Here is a 24,828-nt window from a genome sequence, read left to right as displayed (position 1 = left end):
GCTGCATTTCTTTCCAGCATCCCCTTCCATCACAGGTTCAAGGGTCAATTCAGAACACATCTCTGATTAAGTCAGGGGTCGGCAACCTTTACTATCCAAAGAGCCATTTTGCTCTATTTTCCACCAAATAAAATGTGTCTGGAGCCGCAAAAGCTATTTGATATCACAGCTTATAAAATTTTATATATAGTTAGATTATATATACAAAAACTATAGTTTGTTGTATTTATGAAAATATAGAACAAGAATTAAAACAATTCTTGACATTTTATTGCAATTTTACCTGTTATAACAATATCAAACTCTTATGAAGAGGAGAATTTGCTGCAGCAGCTGAGAAATCATCTCCAGCATGACACTTTTCAGCAAATGCTGTGTGTTTGTTCTGGAAGTGTCTTTCAACATCACATTCTTTGCAAATATCAAGCATACAGGTAAGCCAGCATCGTTGGCAGTGAAAGCAAATGAATACGTCCACGCAGAATTAAACTATTTTCCTCCGTGACTTTTCTTTTTTTGGATTTATCCATTGATAGTTTACCGAGGGCGGGGGTCAGACAATCATGATCAGCCACCTGCAGGGAAAGGTCTTGACAGGTGTAATAAGATGTGACGCACATTTTAGTTGACAAAATATTAAAACATTTTTATTTAAGGTCAGGTATTACTGACCTTGTTGTCTTTACTAGCAGCTGTTGTTCAGTTAAAGTCTGCATTTCTGCGGAGGAAGCAGCTGTTATTGAAGCGATTAGCGAGCAGCGTGTCCAGCGGCGTTATCAGCCCTACGGAGCGGCCGTCTGAAGTTACGTTAGCACCTTTGAGCAACTAATCTACTTCTCGTTTACACCGGCACACACCCGCATGTCCAGTGTACGTGAATAGTCACGTGATATTCGATTTCAAGCGTTTAAGTCTGGACGGAGATCATTTAGAAAACGATGCTGAAACGCCGTGTGGACGGAGATCGTTTAAAACGAAAACGTATTAGTCTGGATGTAGACTCAGGGAGCCGCAACAGAGGGGCTGAAGAGCCGCATGCGGAATCCGCAGGTTGCCGATCCCTGGATTCAGGGATTGCCTCCACACGGCTCTCAACATGAGGATGGCTGAGCTGGCGGCTGGCACCACAAACAGGGCCCTGTTTCAGAAAGTGGGTTTAGAGATACTCTCCCTGCGATGAGGGACACTCTGGGTTTTTAGGCCCAGAAGGAGAAGTAACTTAATCTCTAGATCTGTTACCATGGTAACCCATCGTGACTCTGTGCACACAGCTGATGTCTGCCGTCACTGATGGAACAAAATCGTTAGAATAGTGAGTGAGCAGCTGTAGAATGTAGTTTTCTAAAAAGGTCTTGTTTTGACAGCATTTCAGTGACAGTGTTGAACTTCATTTGTTGATGAAATAAAGTCGCTGAAGGCTGTGGAGTCAAGACCCAAAAATGATGTCTAACATTTAAAATGCACCGGATTTGAACCTTTAAATCATCAAACATATCACTGGACCATGTCTCTCAATCTATATATGCTTTAATCTTTCATGATATTTGTTCGTTATCTGACTCTTGTGTTTTGTTCCCGTCAGATAAAAGCTGAACAAATATATTATAAATTGAAATACTGAATGAAACTTTTGTTTTCACCCATTGACACTTTTCCCCTACGGCTCTTGTTTAAAGATAAATGTGCACAGTCCATATTTACATGCATTAATATCTCTACGTACACTAGACTACAATGGAGGCTCTGCCTGTTATTTACCTGTTGCCATGGTGAATCGTGGTATCAGAGCTTCATTGATGATGGCTTGACTCAGAGTGAACAAACTCTGATCAGCTGTTCTGGAACAGACAACTCAAAGTTCCCTATCTCAGGGTTAGACAAGTCAGACTTTGATTTTAGATGAAATTTGAATGTAAAACTGTTTGAATAAATATGAAAGCTGACCAATAAATGCCATCAGAAATATCTCAGATATCAGGCATTTTATTCCCATATTAGACAGAACATCATTTAAGCAGCAATTATTGATGACTCAGTAAAAGCTGGATAGATTTGTGTCATGAACACCATTTGATTTACTAAGGATCTGACAAATGTTCAACATGACTTTCATTACATTCTTTATTCTGCTGGAAACTGCAAAGTAGCCCGGCTGTAACCACCGGCTCTCATCCACTTTCCAGGCAATGCTAAATGCATCTCAAACACTCTTGTTTGGAGTTTTTGCTTTTCCACTTGAGCTCAACAAGAGACAGGCAGCATGTCTTGAGGCTTCCATACACAGTGGAACGAACGGTAGTGAGTGATGATCAATGAACTCAACAAGAAGAAGTTCACAAGAAGCCTCACGCTGTTTATCTTCACAATGTGTGACTCATCGTCCTCACACATGAATGCCATTAAACCAGCGTCTCCATCAATCTGTGGAGTAGTTATGAGCACAGTGTTGCTTCCTACCTCAGTACTTTGAGTATAGACCAGGCTGACACCGAGGCATTAGAGCACTCACAATCACAACGCTGAAGACCGTCATAGAAATAAACGGGACGGACGGCAGTGCATTTGTGTTTGGTTTTTCGAACGACACCTAAATCATCGCTGCTGCTTCCAATGGCTGCTGATTGAAATGATGCAGCTGATGAAAGAGGAATGTCAATGATTCTTCAAATACAGAAACTATGGTTTACCTTTGGCTCAGCTGCACTGATGGATTTCAAATAGCCTGTTCTGAAACTGAAGTGTAGACCTGATGTGACCACAACTCACCAGTCTTCTCTCTCTCTCATTATATATATATATATATATATATATATATATATATATATATATATATATATATATAGAGTGTGTGTGTGTGTGTGTTTTGTATTCATTTGTATTTATTTAAGTACACTGTAAACTGTTAACAGTTAACATATTGTTCATAGTTAAAAAGTTTGAAGCTGTAGTTTGAAGCCAAGTGTTTTGTATTTATTTATATTTATAGTATACTTTAACAGTTAATCTGTTGTTCAATTTGAAGAAAAAAGTATCGGTTCAGGCACTGTTTAGGCACCGGTATCGTTTTAAAAGTATCATTTTAGCACCGGTATCGGAAAAAACCCAAACGATACCCAACCCTACTCCTGTGCCCCAATGGGAACGTACTCGGTCTAGTGATGCTCGTGAGGGGAGTCACACTTTAATGTACATTGGAAATCAATTTGTTCCACAGTTTCAGTAACCTGGGGGAATTTTACCATTTCATACAGCTAACTAACAGTGGATATGAATTGACTAATTGTTAGGCCTATAAATGAAAGTCTTCAGTTTTCCCCGGCCAGAATATTATTTTGGGAAATAAAATAGACAGAAAATGTACAAACACACAAATAAGTGTCTAAGTTTTGGTGTCTGTTGAAATCTCTCTAAGGTGAGCTGGTGACATGAGCTCAGCACCTAGCTGCTCCGTCACCTTTACATTTAGTGCCCACAGATGCTCATGATGTGGCCCTTTGAGGTGTTGTTCTCTTCGCTGTCACATGACTAATCGATCTTCTGATCATTTCAATAGTCATTAATTTGAGCAACATTTCATTCAGCTGTGAGAACAAATTTTGTTTGTTGACTTGGTACTCACTCTGCTGGTTTGAAATCATACATTTATCACATTTGAACTACATGAAATATCTAAACCACATATTGGTAACATTGGCTCCATCCAGCCATGTGTCAGTGTGGATCCAATTCAGTGCTGAGCTGTGTCCCTCTTACCTCCGAACAGATGAGGCGAGAGGTGAGCTGGTAGTGATCCGATCAACAGTCGGGGACTTTCGTGTAGCCTGTCCGCCTCCTCCGGGCTGCTGCCGCCGGACTCCTGGGAGCTGTAGGCTCCGCTGCTGTTCGGAATGTTAATACCGGACTGGGGTCTGGTCCCGGAACCCCCCATAGACCTGGCCCTGGCTCCGTGGTGCTGACTTGTGCTGGACGAGGCTCCGGACGCACTGTACTCATGGTACCTCACACCCCCGGCGGTGGTCCTGCTGACATTACTGCCGTTGCTGGACGAGCTAGAGGGCAGGTCCGAGCCGGAGTATGCTCTGGTCCGTCCGTTCGCAGCTGGATTAGCGGCCGGGCTGCTCTGCTTTGCCCCCATGGTAACCTCCAGTGACTCGGCTTTCAAATATTAAAGAGGCTCTCTATGAGCCACTGCGGGACAGTGCGCCAGATTTACGCCTGAGGCAGATGGCTTTACAGGGCACAACGTTACTGGAGGTAAAGAAAAGCATAACTAACTCTCAGTCGCTATGATCCCGTCGACATTTAGGACACGCCAGTGGGTGAAAAGTTAAACCGGCCAGCTGTGACAAAAGCTAGCGACGTGCGTAAAACTTTAGAAGCCGTCACCATTGTATTCCGTCAGCGGTAGTTGTGGCTGTGCCGCAGGTAACGTTGATCCGTCCTCGGTTGAGCCGCCGCTGTGGACCCGCTGAGCTCCGACCGCTGGTTCCTCCTCAGTGTCCGCTCCGCCATGGCTCCTGAGCAGCATGACAGAGTAAAGAAACGGGCTCCTCACAACGCATTGCGCAAAGGAAGGAAGTGATGGAGGAGAAAGCCCCGCACAAAACCGTTTTATCAGCGGCAGGAGGGAGACTCGGTGCAGGCTAGATGTCAAGCTAGCTAGCTGAGATCACAAGCATTTCCGTTGAGAAGTTTCAAAATAAAGCCGTTGCAGTGTTTCATATGGGCAGCGTTCACAGTTCCCAATGCCCACCAAGCTGAAGAAGGTAAATACAACTAAAGAAGTTCGAATTTTAAGTTTTAGTTTTGTTAGAATTTGGAATTGTTGTTACTTATTATCCCTATTTTGAAGTGTGTACTTCGTGGTACTGCTGAGCAATATCTGATATAGTGAGTAGAACAGTTCACGTCACAGAACAAACCAAGAGTCTACATCCACACTTGACCGACTCTGTGAGGCTGCAAAGCCCTGCTTCAAGATATTGTCAGCATGCTAATATGTTCACAATGAAAATATTTTAATACTAGAAAGGTATTCAGATGACGTTTCGGCCCTCGGGCCTTCTTCAACATCAACAATAGTAAGACACGTTATGTGGTCCACACCCTAATCACACATCTGATGGTGATTACATCATATTTGATGAACTAAATGACAAGAGCCAATGTACTTTTAGTGCCCCCCTTTGGTGGTTTTCCTATGCTGTTGCATGACAACCTTTTTATGTTTTATGTATGTTATGTTATGGACCTGCACAAAATAGTATAAATTGGTGAAGTCCAATGAAAGGATTGGTATATATATATATATTATACAATATTCATCCCTTTTGTTATGAAGCCCCTAAATAAGATCTGGTGGTACCAATTACCTAATTAGAAGTCACATCATCAGTTAAATAACGTCTACCTGTGCGCAGTAAGTGTCACATGATCTGTCACAAGAAAACACATTTAGAGTGTCCCACATGCCTATTAGTGAACTCCAAACATGTTTTGTATCTTTTTTTCTGTCCCTGTGGAGTGTAATATGGACAGATACTGTGGAGATTTCCAGCCCCAGCAGGGTTATGTTTGGTCTCTCTGTTGCCTCTCTGATTAATGTCCTCTTCACCTGCTCCGTGACCATTGGTCCTCTGTCAGCAGGTTTGTTATCGTGCCATATTTTTTCCAGGTTGTAATAATGGATTTAATGGTGCCCTATTAGATCATGTGACAGATTATGTGATACTTAGATTACACACAGGTGAACTTTACTTCATGATATGACCTTTGAAGGTAATCAGTAAAACTCCCCCAGGTAATTTAAACTGTGGAACAAATTGTTTTTTTCGATGTACGCTAAGGTACGCTGATTCCCCTCACAGCAACTCAACCCGGCAACTCAACCAAAGGGTTTCACCCACAGTGGTCTGTCATTCAATGGAAATAGTCTGTCTCACACAGAGGTCATTGTCATACACATAGAGGAGGAATATCTACGCACGCCCAGTCTATGTGCATGCCCCACTTTTCACTATTTTTTGTCATTTCAAATTTTTTGAATCAAGTTTCCTTTGACTCATTTCACTTCACCAATTATGTGTATATGTGTGTGTATATATATAAATATATATAGCAAAAGTTAAAGATCGGTTCTAGATCAACATCATGAACAAAACACTTCCAGTCATAATCTAAATTGAATCCATGAAGCAGGCTCAACTTTTGCTATCATCTATTAAAATATATTCAGTATTTGTGTGTATTTTTACACATTTAATTGTTCATAATCAAAAAGTTAGATGCAAAATGTAAATCTCTATATGACAGGAGACACAGTGGCTCTTGTTACTTGTTATAAAATGAGAAATGCATGGAGCCAGAGTATGCAACTCTTTTGTCATACTCATAATGGAAAATGTCAACATTGTGATTTTAAAGAGGTTATGTCAATGAGCCAGAATCTGGAATGTGAATGTGGCTGAAAGAAAACCTGTCAGTGCTCTCTGGTGGACAAACTATGAGACAGCACCCCCATCAGCTCGTCCACGCCTTTATCTCCTCAAGACTGGACTACTGTAACTCACTCTTCACTGGGATCACTGGCAAGTACATCCAGAAGCTGCAATACACCCAAAACAGCGCTGTTAGGATCCTGATGAGAGTCTGGAAGTATGGGCCTAAAAACCTTTTTATTCAGGAAGGCGTTTCTGACCTTATGCTAAATCACGTCAGTTATTTCTTTTGTGTTTCTGTTCATTCACTGTTTTTTATTATGCTTATGTTTACTAGCTTTTTTATTATCGTTTGTTTTAACGTTTTAACAATGTACTGGCTCTGTAGCACTGTGAGATTCTCTGAATGAAAAGTGCGTTACAAATAAAATGCATTATTATTATTATTATTTCTCAATGACATATCTTTTGCTTTCTGGTTATTTACTGGCTCAGACTTATAAAACATATATATATATATATATATATTTATCTGATAAGATCAAATCGGCTGACACCTCAGTCAGGCTCTAATACGTTCTAGTATGACCCTATAGGCTTAAAACCTACATGAATTATGTATCACAATTATTATTGTTGGGGTCTGGCGACACCTCCTGGCTGGCTGAGCCCCTCACATGTGTCCTTCCTCATTTAAGCCTGACGTGAGATCTGCCAGAAACTCCACCTAGGAAACCACACCCCCAGCTCCGGCCAAAACCGGATGCTGGCCCTCCATTGGCCAAGAAAATGCCCCCCGCTGTTTGTGAGACCTGGTTTATAAGCGCTAACACGGTGAGATTCTGCCTCTTCGCGCCGGACTCGTCCAGGCCACAAGAAGACCCATCAGCCTCTTCCTCCAGCATCACGCTGGCAACAGAAGGCCACGAGGAAACCGCGGCCTCATCAAATCCTGTCAGGTCACATGTTACATTCGCTGGTCGAAAACAGACTGTTTTATTTTGAGTTCTGGATCCGAGTACGAGGACGGATAGCTTCTATCCCGTATCCCCACCCTTTTTGTGTACACAGCCGGCAGGAAGGAGACTAATCCTCTCTTTCCCTCACCGATGATTCCCGGGAGGGACGCGCCGACCACGTCGCCTCAGCCGAAGTTAAATCGTCCTCTCTGCAGCGAGGACAGATCGGGTCTGCGTCTGCTCCAGAGAGAGCCACGCCACCGGGAGCGATCGCGCTCCTGAGGGCCGAGTTATCCCCCAGTCTGCGCCAGCTACGAGAGCCGCGCTGCCGAGTCAACACTCGAGGACTGATCGTTTCCCATCACGGAAAACGGGCCCCGCCGAACGAAGCTTCTACAAGTAAGGTTCATGGTATCTGGGCATAGCTTAGCATAGCTTAGCATTAGCGTAATATAGCCTTTTCGCTGATGTGTTGTCATTCCCGTGTCTTGTTGTGTTAAGTCACTGTCACGTTATATTGAGGTATTGCGCAATCATCACGGACCACGGAGCTCCGCTGTATTGTGTACTTCCTGATGTAACTGCTGGTGAATGTAGAGTTTGTGTATTATCGCTTTAAAGACTGAAACTCCGGTGGCCGGACCCTCGTCTCGCGTGATAAGAAAACACTACGCTCATCTCACCGCAGTGATAAAGGTCTGTTTTGTTTGGGGATTTATTTTATTTCGTTTGGCTCTTCATTAAATCGACTCTGTGAGTGAGGTGAGAGTCGTGGCTATCACTGCATAAGCTGTCGTCAGTTCAGAACGACAAACGGCAGACTTGTGCAGGATAAGACCAGCTGTGCTCATCCTCCTTCCGACATCGCAGCAGAGTTGATTCATGTCTCTTTCTCTCTCTTTTCTCTTTCTCCCTCTCCCGTAACCTACACGCACATAGAGTTACTGTTTTTGGGTGAACCTCCCGCCCGCTATTGTCCCAACACACGTGCTGCGCCGCCACACGTGATTACACCCAACTATCTCTCCGCCATTTTCTCTAGGTCACCCGCGTCTGCCATCTTGGTTTGTAGTTCTTAGCTGTAGTTCTTAAGGCCCCTCCCTTTTCATCACTGATTGAATAGGTTACACCCCTCGTTTCACCCACATAGATTCTCTCACACACACACACACACACACACACACACACACACACACACACACACACACACACACGCACACACAGACACACACACCCTCCCCCATTTTATTCATTTGACTTTAGGTAGTAGACATATAATTGTATGATGGTGTTTGTTGGTTGCAATATTACTTGATCTGATCATTTATTATTTTGATTTCATAAACTCTGTTATACTTTAAGGAGCAGTCGTCTGTGATTACTTGTGCATATGTATTTGATAAACCTGTATGTAGTAGCCTGTGCTCGAACTTAAACCGTCACTGTCACTGAATGTATAGTCATACTCAGACTATTGACATTATGAGTGACCACTAATTATGAGACTTAGTTTTATCGTTTGGTTATTGGTCCCTGTTTGCAGGGTGGTGCCCCGTTGTTATTAATAATCATTAATCATTGTTACTTACATTCATAATTCTATTGATGTCAAGAATTCAGTTTCTTAAATGCTGATAACCCAAACACGCCCCTCTACGTTCCCAACATTATCATGATGCTTTTATTGATGACAGTACTTATTCTTCCATAGTACTAATGCACTGCAGCCTTTCGTTGGCATGGTCAACTGCACCACACAACAATAACGTAACAACCTTTCGTGCAGTCCTGTTTATTGAGATGAATAAGCATAATCCCAAGTAGGTTAGCATAATAAACACTGATATGTTTGCAAAATTGTGAGCAGTTATGTAAAATATAGATGTATACATCACATGTAAACTGGCTGTAAAGGTACTTGAATGATCCTTCAGAGAGAAAATTTAATTCTAAGTGAATATGATGTTTCTGGGTTATCTTGTTGTAGGTACCCCTACAAGTACCCCTTCAAGATGCCACATGTCCATCTGTACTGTATGACATCTTGTATGCATGGCAACTAAAGTTAATTAACCCTGTAATGAACAATGCAGCCATATCATCATATCAAAAAGACATATACATACAAAGCAATGAATAATATTTCACACCATTTGAACCTGTCTAGTGTCTTGCAGCTGACTGAAGGAACTTCAAAACACTTCATGGCTAAAAAAACCTCTAGAAAACAGATAGATGATGATGGCTGGTAAATCAAGGTTAAGTCAAGCCGGCTCGAGCTCAATCTGCTGCTTTGTCCAAACACTGGACATTAGAATATACAGTGTGTTTGCAACGTTACATGATACAAAGTTCATTTAAACTGCAACTTTCATTGCATAACAACTTAATGACACACTTTGCTCCAGACGGTATACTCATTTATATTATTATAATTATATTTCAGTTTAAGCGTTCTTGTCAAATTTCTAACTATAGGAATCTTCCATCTTGTACAACTTGTTAAGATCTTTTGCAATTTGCATCAGAAATTTACTATTTTATGTAACAATTTCACTGCATTGTTCACTTTAAATATTGTATATTCTGGGAAACCTGATCTCGAAAATCATTCTCCAGAACGGAAATCATGCTCTTATTGTTAAATCAAAAGGGACTTTTTTTGGTCTGATGGTATATGGAAAATGGATAGGTTTGGACGTTCAGCGTCGGCTGACATCAGCAGCGCAGCAACGTCAATAACAGCAGAGAGCCTCGCGCTACTTTCATGGTCTTCCTCCTGAACTCCTCATCCTGATGTTTCTAAGTGATGAACAACACGCGCTCCACTCAGGTGGTGTTCTGTTTACATGTTTTTGTTTTGCTACCGTCTTGTTTGTGCAATTACTGCCTTCAAGTCAGTCCTTTTCATTTTGCTTCCTGTAGTTGGAATCTGGTGCAGTGTTTTTAAATCACAAACAAATTGATATGATTCCTATATAAAACTGAAGAAAGTGGCTGCAGATAGTATGGTACACAAAGACCTCAAATGAGCAGCAGGGCCGAGATCCTTCTTGTGGCACGCGTCAGTCTGTGTCACGCAGCGTCACTCAGCGTCACTCTCTGTCACTCAGCGTCACTCTCTGTCAGTTCAGCGGAAAGATTCAGCTGTGGCACGCGAGCATAGTTCGGCAATTGTCAAGAAGCTGCGGAGCTGAGGGGGCGGAGCCACATTTCCTGAGACATTTCCTGAGAACACCCGTTGTTGTTACGACAGATCAGCTTCCATAAATCAGTTTTATGATTTTAGTTGAGTCACCGGAGCCCCCTGTTCTCTGTATGCATCCTTAGAGTAAGTACGTTGTACTTTGTTGTTTCTCATTCATTTTATTTCAGTATGATTTTGCTGCTTTTGCAACAAAATGGAACATAATACACTTTCTAAATTATTACTTTTATAGTCACTTACAACAATCGGCTAAAATAATGAAAATAAATCATCCGTTTTAGAATCATTTAAAAGTATATATTAAAATTAAGACATAAAATGTCCAATCCAAAAATACATGTTTGAAAATATCTTCACTCTTCCTCTGCTTATATGTATATGTATGTCAGTAGGACATATGTTAACAGTTTACAGTATACTTAAATAAATATAAATAAATACAAAACACACACACACTTTGTACACACTGCAGCAATTCTTTTGCAGAAATATGAGCATATTTTCCCCCTCTGGCAAAATACAACACGTCTCATGCCTTATTTTATTTTACCAGTTGGTGGCGGTAATGCGCTAATTCGTTTGCCAACCGCCAGTACACCAAAAGGGAGGAGAAGAAGAAGCTTTCGCGTGCCTGTGTTGTTGTGCTCATGAGCGACAGCGCTACGTACCCCGTTGTAATAATACTATGAGTGAGGAGCGGAGGACCCAGTCCTGCTGCCAGGACGGAGTCATCAGAGTAGTGTAAAAAAAGTATTTCAATCGGCGCAGGGTGACAGAGGGTTACGCAGAGTGACAGAGCGTGAAGCAGGGTGACGGAGCGTGACGCAGGGTGACGGAGGGTGACGGAGCGTGACGCAGGGTGACGGAGCGTGACGCAGGGTGACGGAGCGTGACGCAGGGTGACAGAGCGTGACGCAGAGTGACAGAGCGTGACGCAGGGTGACAGAGCGTGACGCAGGGTGACAGATATTTGATGTTGATGGTTAATTTGCAACCAAGTTGTATACATCATGTATTTACTTGTTATTTGTATGTAATAGAAAAGTGAGCATGTGTAGTTCATGAAGCAATAAATAATGACAATTGAAAAATATAGAGAGATGTTTGGTTCATTCTTTTCAAACACTAAGCCTAATTTACCTGAGTCATTGATTTAATTGTCACACTTAAATCCTGAATTGACTGGTGAAACAGAAGAAGTTAAAGGCCAAGATGAGAAGATATAATGTTGGTCAAATACTGTGGTCCAAATTCAATTTATTCAGTTTTATTGGCATTGAGATATAGAAAGTTTGACTCTCGAATATTCAAACAATTCCGAATCTCACAAGACAAGAGCAAAAACAAGATGAATGTGTTCTCCTTTCTTCGTTGCTGTCATGTTAACTGTCTTGTGACCCCTAAGATTGATCTCTGGAGCTGTAGGTGGATGCAGACAGAAGTGTTACTATTTTGAAAATGTATCACTGATTGTGTTACTATGGTAACTGAAGCAAGGTCCACTGGAGGCTGTTTAATAATAGAGTGCAGTGATGAGATTAACGTGTTATACATTCATAATATTAGCAATTTCCTGCCACGTTTTTAATATTTTGTGATCCTATATTGAACGTAATTTTCTTTTCTTTCTCGGAACTGAATCACGCTGCAAGCAATCGGTCCATTTTGTAGCCTCAGATGGCTTAATTGTTGCTGAAAGAGCACTCTTCTAACGTGCATTTATTAACATAGCTGTATAGTAGTAGTGTGATGGCAATAACATAACGAAAATAATGATGTGGCCTGCTGTACATGTGTTAAGTAGTAGCCTATGTAACGTAGCCTATAAAACAATCAATACATATGGTAACATATACTAACAATGATAATAATATACTGTGTTGTCAAACTTGTATTCAACTTGTTTATCTGCTTTTTATATGTTGTGCTATATATTGTGATGACTTCCATAACAGGACAACTACATTTATTTAATACAAGTAGGAAATGGCATTTAACACACAAGCTGAAACTCCTCCCCTGTGCCAAGCCTGTCATACTATAGGGGACCCAAACATTTGTCCCTTCTTTGCTCATGGAAACTAATCACTGTCCTGAAATGAACCATCCACCTTGTAGCCCTTATCTAAAAACTCCTCACAAAACATGTCGTAATCACTCTCATATTTGAATGCAAACACAAAGACACTTCGTGGTGAGTCTTCGTCTTCTTCTTCATCCATGTTCATATTTTGAAGGTCGTCTAGCGCTTTCAGCTGGTTGTCTTTGTCCATATTTGTCACTTCTGGCAAAGTGACTGTTCCCTTGAACACCTTGGTCTGGCACCACTTGGCTGCCAACAAAGTGTGTTCCAGTCGTCTGAATTTGCCATCATTCTGCATTTGAAGAAAAGGAGCATTATAAAAAAACACCATTCATTTTAAGTACATTTCATTTTTAAGTCACTTTGACTGTAAAATATGAAACAATAACTAAATAGCACATTTAATTTCAACAATAAAGAAGTGATACATTGTAATGCTACATCAGCACAGTAATACTTTTTCCAAACGTTGACAGTGATGTGCACATAATGCTTGTGTACCCGACTGGAGATCCGTGAGCACCATGTATGTTGTGTCAAACCAAACAAACGTTGGATCGGGTGGCTGTTATAGGAGACAATAACCAAACTTTTCTTTAATGATGGTGGGGGATCATAAGCAGGATTTTACTGGAGCGTGAATAATGTAGTGGAACCCCAATTTGGAATTCGCCATCCAAATGTTGCTGTTGTGTTCTTATATTGCAGGAGGGAGACGTAATGCTAAACCCTTTGTTTAATTGTGTAATGATATGTTCAGACATGCTATATCAGGCTTGCACAATAATTACCTGTTGGTCTGTCGGGTCTTGGGCTGCAGTGCTGGTTGTGTTACTACTTAAAATGAACAGAAAGAGAATAAATTGTGACATTACTTTCAGAATTTACTTTTCTCTAGAAGATGAAAAGTTCACACTTTACAGAGAATGCTGGATTCTTATGGCAAACTGAGTATCGGCATACAGTTAGCCGTAGAAACACAGTTCATTGTGCAGTTCAATGAGTACTCTAACTGTTTGCTTGAAGTGTGCCTCCTTCATTTGGCAGACAGAATATCGAAATGCTGCCAGCTCACGGTTGAACTGTTCTGCCACTGAGGAATTGATCTCTGAGCGTAAAGAGGGGCAGATATTCAAGCTCCTCAGTTTTTCCTCTGGTCTGCGTTGGTTTTTCTGATGGAACCTGTCATAGAGTGCATACCTCTCATTTGTTTTTGTGATGGAATGTAATCCAGTAAACCGGTCTGTTCCTTGACAAGGTTGCAGTGGTGCCCCTGGCGACCTGAGATTCTGAATCCAGTCAAGGTCCACTTGAAGTGTCTTTTCCCTGGCTGCATCAATGTTTGGCTGTGATGGTGCACAGAGCCGGCCATCATGAGGCTGAAAGAATTTCTGCTGGGTTCTATTGTTCATGTGGCGTGAAACCTGGCCAAACATAAATTGTCTATCAATAACATCATGTATTTCCCTTAGTTGTTGGCCTTGTAAATACCTTTGAGTGTGACATATACTTACCATGAACTTGTTGAAGGTGTTTCCTGAAGTTCGGAATTCGGGAAAACACTCTGTAGCTGCAAAACGGACAATGACTGTGGCATCTATGGCTTTGATTTGTGTCCTGGCAAAAGCATGCCAACACAAGTTTCTCTGTCGAAGAACATTGCATAAAATTAGGAATATTAGTGACATGAAGATTTGCTTAAACTGTTGTAAAAAAACAGGAGCATACAGTATTTTCTCTTCAATCATGTTTAAGTACCTGTATCTCCATCGCGAAAATAAACAGCATCCCTTAGATGTTTTTGATGTAGATGCACTGCAGAAGCCTCTACTTGCAGAGTGCAAAATATACACTTGGGACCAACAAACTGAAGAACAGACTGTGCATCATTGAAGACCTGATGTGAATCTGCAAGAGAATATGTATTTATTTATTTTTAAATAAATTTCAACAAATATGTAATATGAAAGAAAGGTCCCAGCTTCATTCTATACCAAAAATAATAAACAAACTGCAACGTGTGCAGTAGAGAGCAAATACAGATCATACTCTATAGTCTATTTACATGAATGTTGTAAACTTTTAACAACATTTTTAGATACAACTCTGTCTCCTACTAGTTATTGGTAGGCCTATAAATCTGTGTATAGGCCTACTTCTGGGGAAGGGGGGTTATTACCAAAAATAATGTCTGTGTGCCATCACTATAGATGCACTACCAGCCTAGTTCCAGTAAAACTCGTTATTCTTATTTGCGTTATTTCTTGACATGTTGCGCACACTGTAGCCTACAGTGACATCTAGTGGCGACGGCCGTGGCAGCAACTTCTATTGGTTATTAAATACCTTATAATAAATACATCTACTGCATGACAGTGATCAATGCTGGATGTCTTTCAAAAAAGTAACATACCTTTGTTTTATTGTTGTATTTCTGACACCCACTAGAACCAGTAAATATATCATACAGATATTGAATTGAATGAGGCTGGGTGACGAACGTGGCCAACTACACTACATGCCGGTGTGGATGTCAAATCTTTAAAAGGTGAAGATACACCAAATCCGTGGACGTATGTGAAGTTTATGGATGACATTCATTTTTTTATTGGAGAGCAAGATAGACTGACCATTAATTTGCATAAACACGACCCGCGTTCAACTTTATACAAATTTGGTCCGTCCGTCGCAAGACAGCAGGCTCGCGAAACTCAGAACAGACTTTCATCTGTCGCCATGTTGAAATCACTTGAGCCGTCGCGTCTTTCCGTTTGTTGGCTGGATTTGGTAGATCTCGACCTCGTCACTGCTATTTTGTATAAAAAGCCCAGCCTAACCGAGGCTGCAGGCAACTTTAAATCTTTAAATCACCTAACCCCAATGAAGTTACCAATGAAGTTACGATTTTTTGAAGTCATTTTCGAAGTAGGAATAATTCGAGGTACTGCAGCGTGGAGGCATAGTCTCAAAGTGCACTCATCCTTACCTGCCATGGTTTAGTCCTTATGACCATGTTCAATGTCGATGCCCAGTACAAAGAAAATCTATTTCAAATTGTCTTTGACATCTATACATCCGAAAAAAAGGTAGTGTTAAGTTTAAAGGTTTTGAAATTATTCGGACACACTTCACCTCTACTTCTCGACCTAACACGGAGCCAATGGCCCATTTACAGCCTAATCTCACCTCTGATTTTAAAATTCCACCGACGCAAGGGGTGTGGGCTAGATCCGATGAGACCTATTTTTTTGTCAGAGAGATTTTTTTTTTCTAAACTTTTTTTTAAATGAAGTAATCAGTCATTATTGACATTATCATTTCGGCAAAATAGTTTTGCCTATTTTTGTTTTCCGCATTATATATTTATATGATTATTTTTGGTGTAAACATGTGAGCACTGTTTTAAGGGAAATTGGGCTGTTTCCACACGGAAGACATTCGTATGAAATAGGCTAGACTAAATTGTTAAAAGATCAATACGCTGTATGGACTGGTCATGTACAGCCAACAGTTAAAAAAACCGTGTCTTTCATTTTCCTTCCATGGAGGTTAGGGTCCCGTATTAACAACGTCAGTTGGCCGTGCATGTCCACTCTGTATTGCGGTAGCACGGTGGAAGTTCTACTTAAATAGCTTGCGTGTTAAATGCCATTTCCTACTTGTGTTAAATAAACGTAGTTGTCCTGTTATGGAAGTCATCACAATATATAGCACAGCATATAAAAAGCAGATAAACAAGTTGAAACAAGTTTGACAACACAGTATATTATTATCATTGTTAGTATATGTTACCATATGTATTGATTGTTTTATAGGCTATGTTACATAGGCTACTACTTAACACATGTACAGCAGGCCACATCATTATTTTCGTTATGTTATTGCCATCACACTACTACTATACAGCTATGTTAATAAATGCACGTTAGAAGAGTGCTCTTTCAGCAACAATTAAGCCATCTGAGGCTACAAAATGGACCGATTGCTTGCAGCGTGATTCAGTTCCGAGAAAGAAAAGAAAATTACGTTCAATATAGGATCACAAAATATTAAAAACGTGGCAGGAAATTGCTAATATTATGAATGTATAACACGTTAATCTCATCACTGCACTCTATTATTAAACAGCCTCCAGTGGACCTTGCTTCAGTTACCATAGTAACACAATCAGTGATACATTTTCAAAATAGTAACACTTCTGACAGTCTGCATCCACCTACAGCTCCAGAGATCAATCTTAGGGGTCACAAGACAGTTAACATGACAGCAACGAAGAAAGGAGAACACATTCATCTTGTTTTTGCTCTTGTCTTGTGAGATTTGGAATTGTTTGAATATTCTAGAGTCAAACTTTCTATATCTCAATGCCAATAAAACTGAATAAATTGAATTTGGACCACAGTATTTGACCAACATTATATCTTCTCATCTTGGCCTTTAACTTCTTCTGTTTCACCAGTCAATTCAGGATTTAAGTGTGACAATTAAATCAATGACTCAGGTAAATTAGGCTTAGTGTTTGAAAAGAATGAACCAAACATCTCTCTATATTTTTCAATTGTCATTATTTATTGCTTCATCAACTACACATGCTCACTTTTCTATTACATACAAATAACAAGTAAATACATGATGTATACAACTTGGTTGCAAATTAACCATCAACATCAAATATCTGTCACCCTGCGTCACGCTCTGTCACGCTCCGTCACCCTGCGTCACGCTCCGTCACCCTGCGTCACGCTCCGTCACCCTGCGTCACGCTCCGTCACCCTGCGTCACCCTGCGTCACGCTCCGTCACCCTGCTTCACGCTCTGTCACTCTGCGTAACCCTCTGTCACCCTGCGCCGATTGAAATACTTTTTTTACACTACTCTGATGACTCCGTCCTGGCAGCAGGACTGGGTCCTCCGCTCCTCACTCATAGTATTATTACAACGGGGTACGTAGCGCTGTCGCTCATGAGCACAACAACACAGGCACGCGAAAGCTTCTTCTTCTCCTCCCTTTTGGTGTACTGGCGGTTGGCAAACGAATTGGCGCATTACCGCCACCAACTGGTAAAATAAAATAAGGCATGAGATGTGTTGTATTTTGCCAGAGGGGGAAAATATGCTCATATTTCTGCAAAAGAATTGCTGCAGTGTGTACAAAGTGTGTGTGTGTTTTGTATTTATTTATATTTATTTAAGTATACTGTAAACTGTTAACAGTTAACATATGTCCTACTGACATACATATACATATAAGCAGAGGAAGAGTGAAGATATTTTCAAACATGTATTTTTGGATTGGACATTTTATGTCTTAATTTTAATATATACTTTTAAATGATTCTAAAACGGATGATTTATTTTCATTATTTTAGCCGATTGTTGTAAGTGACTATAAAAGTAATAATTTGGAAAGTGTATTATGTTCCATTTTGTTGCAAAAGCAGCAAAATCATACTGAAATAAAATGAATGAGAAACAACAAAGTACAACGTACTTACTCTAAGGATGCATACAGAGAACAGGGGGCTCCGGTGACTCAACTAAAATCATAAAACTGATTTATGGAAGCTGATCTGTCGTAACAACAACGGGTGTTTTCAGGAAATGTCTCAGGAAATGTGGCTCCGCCCCCTCAGCTCCGCAGCTTCTTGACAATTGCCGAACTATGCTCGCGTGCCACAGCTGAATCTTTCCGCTGAACTGACAGAGAGTGACGCTGAGTGACGCTGCGTGACACAGACTGACGCTGCGTGACACAGACTGACGATGCGTGACACAGACTGACGCTGAGTGACGCAGAGGTGCCAGTGCCACAAGAAGGATCTCGCTGTCTCTCCAAATGAGGTGACGGCTGTAAATATTTCTCGGGAGCAACTGAACACATTTCAATTATTTATGATTTTACAGTTATGAATAGGCCTATGCTAAGTGTAAACTTCAGTGAGGACTCCCACGGGGGTTTCTAATGCAGAATGACTTTCTGTCAACAACAGCATGAACATTATGTGGACAGCAGAGTTCACAGAGCCGGTGAGGAAAGTCGTTTTTTCTCACACTCCACTGCGTTAATCCTTCTAATCTCCTCTGTCTGGAAATAGCCCAGGTTATTTGTCTGTTGATGGCTACAGCATCCATCCTCAGCTGCAAGGTGAAGGGGAGGATGGGGCGGCTCAGCGGCCACAGCAAAACCGCAATCACATTAGCCTTAATGGCTGGTGTTTGTTTGAATGAAAGGTCAGTGTGGGTGCTTCATTTAGGTGTTACTGGTGTTACTGGCAGGAATCCTTGTGGACTCGGTCTGTGCTGGGTATCAGGGGTGTGTGTACTCAACCTTCTGACACAGCATTGAGACCATGGAACACAGTGTAGGATTTGGCATCATCAAATCAATCCATGACGAAGTGTCTTTGGGCACTAAACCCCAAGTTTCTGACATTTGATTGGTGTTTGAATAGATGTGAATGTGAACTAGTTTAGTCGCCTTTAGGTGCAACATAGCAGACTCCGTGAAGAGGACCTGCCCTATGTAGCTATGAAGGGCTCATTCTAAGCTAAAGGAAAACACAATTCCTATTTTCAGTGATAATATACATTTTTTTATACCACACATTTCTCTTATACACTTAATAAAACATACTGATTAATATTATATTCCATTTCTGCTAATAGAACCCCCTAAATGCTATACAGTGCTCCTTTAACTCAACCAGCAATAATATGTAACTAGAAAGGTGTACTCAGAGTCCAGATCTCCACCAGGTGTCTCTGCAACAACCACAACTGTAATCTTTGATTGAATGAATATAACCAACAGTATCAACAATCATTTGGTACTTGTACAACGCTCATTAGATATGAATATAAAACTATTAAAACACACAAATTACAAAGTCAATATTAGCCACTAGCAGTGTGGTCCACACTGAAATATCTCAACAAGGCATATGAACATATGAACAGATATTAATGGTCCCAAGAGGATAATCTGTCATCAGTTCAAATACTGCAGGCAGGTAACAGGCAGCCTACCATTAGGACCCAGGCAACAGGGGGCATACCATACAATGGGGTGGGAGGTTCACCTTTCCTCCTGAACTCAGACAAACCTGAGAGAGCAGCTGATCTACCTCGAGGCCAGCCTTTGTTTGGTAAGTTCTCTTTCCTTTTTTAAATATGTTTAAAAGCATGATTTTAAGAGTGAAATTGTAGAAAAAACATTCTGTAAAGTGTTAACAGTACTTTTTTGATCCATTTTAGATTTCCTCCCTGGCAACCATCGGAGGACATGACACAAAACGTGTTACATGGAACATCCTTGCCCGCATGTTCAACGGTGATGTTGGGAATAGAATGAACTGGAAAGGGATACATGGGGAAAAGTCCTTCAGCCAGATGGAGTCGAAGACTTTGCTCCTGCGTAAGTAACTAATATTTAATAAACAATTTGAAGTCACCCAGAGGTCTTAGGTCGTGTTCAAATTTACAAATTTGCTTTGCAACTTCAACTTCATTCTCTGCTCAGGTAGATATTACTCGACTATATCTTCACACAATAGTTATATGATATATTAGCTCTGAATATAGCACAGCAAACCATTACATGCCAGACAGCCACGAGCTTTTAGACTGCATGTCTGCTATATGTTCCACTGAGGGCTCATGGGATATAGTATGATCTGCTTGTGATTACAGATGCCGTCGAAAGAATCATGTCTCACGTGCCGCCACAGATGATGAGTGTGAAACAGCAATGAGGTGGTTCAACCTGGCAGCAGACAGGGGAAGCTCCAGGCGTGCCACAGTCAGCATCCCTACTGAACAAGCCTAAACATGTATGTGTTATACATGTGATACATGCGATGTTTTAAAATCCTGTTTTTGACACTATTCATTGCAGAGTTTGCGGTCTGTTTAGGTCTTATATGCAGAGACACCTTAACTGTGGGGTCTGCTAGCCCCTCCAAACCAAGCCTCACATGGTTTGAATCCCCCTTTGTCACTAAAGACTCTCAGGAAATATTTAACTACTGAGATACTTATTTTGAATTATGTTATAAGTTTATGTTGAATGAGGAGTAGGAATGTTCCACCACTTGTGTTTTACAGTGTATGCTCAGGACTGCATATTGGTGTTCAGTTGTTTGGATATCTTTAACCCAGTTCCTCTGTCCTTATCCAGTCAAGTTGAAATGTCTGCATGTGAATAGTCATTCACATGGCACAGTTACTGTGTAATGCTGCATTTCTTCTCTCGACAAGTTTGAATTTCTTGTGACAATGCAATGTTTTGAAAAAATAAAACACATTGGAACATTCAAATGTATTGTTTAATTTCTTTCCTTCTGTACAATTTTCTTGAAACAATACATTAAATCTCAAAATCAAATAGTATAATTAGAATAGACTAGAATAGAATGTATACTATCTTTATCCCTTTAAGGGGGAAATTTGTCTCTGCATTTGACCCATCCCTGTATATAGGGGCTGCCAATGACAGGCGCCCGGGGAGCCGGGGGTTCAGTGTATTGCTCAGGTACACTTCGACACGTGACACGTCCCAGTCAGGGATCGAACTGTGGACCTTCCGGACGGACTCTTTACCCAGTGCGCCACGGTCGCCCCTTTAGTAAATAATTAATTTAATTAAAAGTAAAGACATTACTTAAATAAACGAATGGTCTTAAGTAGCAATAAATAATGTTCTATTAGTGATTTGTTTATATATGCTTATGAATGTTGAACTTAAAATAGTTATTTCATTAAACTTACACTAAAGAAAAGAAATAATTCAAGTGAACGAATGATTTTTAGTGAAGATTACTAATGTGGACTTAAATTTGTCTACTGCATTCATCAAGGTTCTATGTTAACACAACTAGATCTGTTTAGTTCCTCCATTTGTAAAAACTTAAATGGTTTGAGGCAACGGTTTTCCACGCGGTTTTCGAGTAAAGTCAACTAGTTCGGGCTAACAGTGTGGTGTTAGAGGGAGACTGATTAAGAAACGTTTTAGTTTTCATGTATTTTTCACGCCGCTGTTGGCAACGCTGTGTGAGGAGAAGCGCGCCAAACTTTTGGATAAAGCTGATTATTATTATTAAGCCCGGTGGATAATATACAGTGTGCTTTGGCACAGGCAGTTTTACTGCCTTGTGCCACAAAGCCACACTGAATTTTCAACAAAACTACCTGTCAAACATATGCCCTTCATACCAAAACCATGAGATTAATCAATAAAATATGGATACCGTGAGAGAGATAAGACTCTGGCAAACGCGGAGATGTGTTTTTTATGTTTGTGGTCTTAAAAATGTGAGCTCCAGTGCAATATGCAAAACTTGTACCATTTGCTTTCTTTGAGAAATGAGTGGTCAGATTTAACATGGAGTCTAATGGAGCAGTTGGTTGGAGTTCATGTCGCTCTGTGGCTCCTTGAGCCAAACGTGTAAGTCCGTTGGATTCCACAGACATCTGTGTGCGACAGCACAACATTTCCAAGCTTTTTGGCCAAAAATGGTGTTTAAAGAGTAAAAATTGTGGGAGCTGGAGCAATTTGTTTGGAAAAATTACAGAAGATGTTCCTGCTCTGCTCCACTCTGACAGTTATGCTCTCACTCTAGCTCTTAACGAGCCGTGCACACCCATTATAAAATCAGAAACTGACCAAACATTTTCCTGAAACTTAATCTGTGACTCCATGAAAACTGTGCTAGCTATCAAAATGTCCGTTTGGCTCAATAAAGTGCAGCATTTTGTCTATGTTTTAAACTTTGAATCATGTTTCTACGTTAAAGTATGGCTAGTCAATATGGGTCCAAACTTTTGTGTTTTTCTTGCTCTCTTCACGCCGAAACCCCATTCAAGTCAATGGGGCGATTTTGCTCTGTTTTTTGGGATTTTCGGGAAAACCGCTGGGCAAATTTCTCAGAAAAATGGATAGCACACTATTCCCGATCGGGCCGCATGTTTTAAGGTATTTTTCACGCCGCTGTTGGCAACGCTGTGTGAGGAGAAGCGCGCCAAACCTTTTGGATAATAATAATGAGAATCATTATTATGATTAAGCCCGATGGATAATATACAGTGTGCTTTGGCACAAGCAGTTTTACTGCCTTGTGCCACAAAGCCACACTGAATAACTAATAAAGACACACAGTTATCATCAGTGTAGAGGTGTTTTCACTAGCTTGCAAGTTAAATCATTGGTTAATCACGTTAATGCGCAATTGCAAACAAGTGCTCTCAAAGCTGCGGTGTTTTGATTCCCAGTGATGCCCAGGATGCTATATGCTATAGCTAGCGGGCGACTACATGAGTAGAATTCCACTCTACGATGACTGATTTCATGATGGAAGCAGAAATGGAAGCACCTGCTACTCCCGCAACAAACGACGGTGGTGACGAAGACCAACACCCGTGGATCGCTAGCAAGTTAGTGAGCTGAGAAAGTGTTGACAGTTGTGCAGCACTAGTTGGCTAACGTTAGCTAACTTAACGTTAGCTAGCCACCACACCATAGGATTGACAGGGGCCGCGAGAGCGCAGCATTAGGGTTAGCGTTAGGGAAATCCTTCCAAGCTGTGCGCAAGCTGTCTGTGAAGCTGAACACACCTCTACCTGCCTCAGCGGCCTGTGAAAGGCTATTTAGCATCGCAGGACTAGTCTTCAGCCCAAGAAGAGCAAGACTGACTTCTTGCAATTTTGAAAACAAACTTCTTTTGAAGATGAACAGGACATGTTTCAGTTTCAAGTAATGACTGGGTTGTTACTTTCGGTGCTGCTTTAGTATTGATCATGTTTTGATATTTGAGTCATGTTGTGAATGATCAGATGGAGTTATGATGGTAGCAGTCGCCCAATTGCAGATTCAGCTTGAGCAAAACCTTTATTGTGTTCAAATCAGGCCCATAGGAGTTTACAAGGCAGGTGTCCTTTCTCAAAACACCGACCTGATGCATCAAGTGGATATGTTTTGCTGAACACAATATTATGCATTTGCCCTCTACATCCTCTAGTTGAGGATACTTATAAACGCACTGTTACAACTCCTTCATAGTGTCATATTGCTTTTCAGAGAATTATGATAAGTTCATAGTAGATGCAAAAGTAGAGTCTCTTCTTTGCTAACTCTGACCTTATGACCACGCTGGGACCACACTACATGAACAGACAGCAAACCAAACTACCTGTCTGTAACAGTGTTCTCTGTCTAACCAGGAGTCATATAGGGGTGTGGCCGACAGATTCAACATTTCAAAATCTACACTTTCAGCACATCTCCATCACTTCTGTTCCCTGGTCACTAGACATCTGTCTCATCGCATTGTGTGGCCGACAGGGGAAGCACTTCACACGTCCCAGTTACACTTTGAAACAGCTGGATTTCCAAATACAAATTTCTCTGCGGTCGTTGGATGTCACATTCCCATTGTTAAACCACATTGCAACAATCCCATAGCCTATTATAACAGGAAATAATTATATTCCATCCTCCAACAGTAAATGGAGCTTCTGACATAGGTCACACTGGCATGATGCCAGAGCATTTCGCAACACCGATGTTGCACGTCTATTGGAAGAGGATCCTCAGGCCCTCGTCCCAGAGGGAATGCACATAATCGGTGATTCAGCTTATCCTCTGTTGAGACAACTGATGAAACCCTACCGGGATAGCACCTAACCGCCAGGCAGCGGCGCTTTAACCAAAAGCTCACTGCAGCTCGTGTGGCCATCGAGCTTTTGGCATCCTGAAATCCAAATTCAGGAGGATCAAATGTCTGCACATGAAAGAAGTGGAAAATGTCAGTGCAACTGTCACAGCATGTTGCATTCTTCACAAGATTTGTTTGGAGTCAGGTGACCAACTTGATGAAGAAGAGCAGGGTCTTCATGGCAAACGTGGGATCTGGAAACAGAGCTAAGGTAATGATGGCCATCTAAATTGACAAACAAATAATGTTATTAAGGTATCATACTTTACTCACCAGTTGTCAGTCGATCAGCAGTTTCCCTGCTTATTTTTAACTTGACAGGCGTCATCCCTCATGATAATCGTTACTTTGTCCATTGTTGTAGGTTTAACCAAGGTCCTACAGGGGCCTTTATTACTTGACAAGAAATGACCACACCTGCTTGAAATGGAGC

General features: G+C 41.0%; 2 protein-coding genes across 2 annotated transcripts in view; one reads left to right on the top strand and one right to left on the bottom strand.

The window, feature by feature from the left end:
- Nucleotides 1–4,141, bottom strand: part of znrf2b (zinc and ring finger 2b) — a 59,570-nt gene extending 55,429 nt beyond the window's left edge. The window contains exon 1 of the mRNA XM_079276007.1: nt 3,754–4,141. Within this exon, the coding sequence (XP_079132133.1) occupies nt 3,754–4,135 (382 nt within the window). The 5' untranslated portion in view covers nt 4,136–4,141. The remainder of the gene's footprint in view (nt 1–3,753) is intronic.
- A 604-nt stretch (nt 4,142–4,745) lies between these two features.
- Nucleotides 4,746–24,364, top strand: LOC306782128 (uncharacterized protein; the record flags this gene model as incomplete). The annotated part of the gene is made up of 3 exons (XM_079275321.1): nt 4,746–4,766; nt 23,884–24,044; nt 24,226–24,364. 3 exons carry the CDS (start codon nt 4,746–4,748, stop codon nt 24,362–24,364), a joined length of 321 nt encoding a protein of 106 aa, XP_079131447.1.
- Nucleotides 24,365–24,828: the final 464 nt, after the last annotated feature.

Source organism: Melanostigma gelatinosum (assembly GCF_949748355.1).
Source record: "Melanostigma gelatinosum genome assembly, chromosome: 9".
Taxonomy (NCBI): domain Eukaryota; kingdom Metazoa; phylum Chordata; class Actinopteri; order Perciformes; family Zoarcidae; genus Melanostigma; species Melanostigma gelatinosum.
This window is presented reverse-complemented; position numbering and strand designations above follow the sequence as displayed.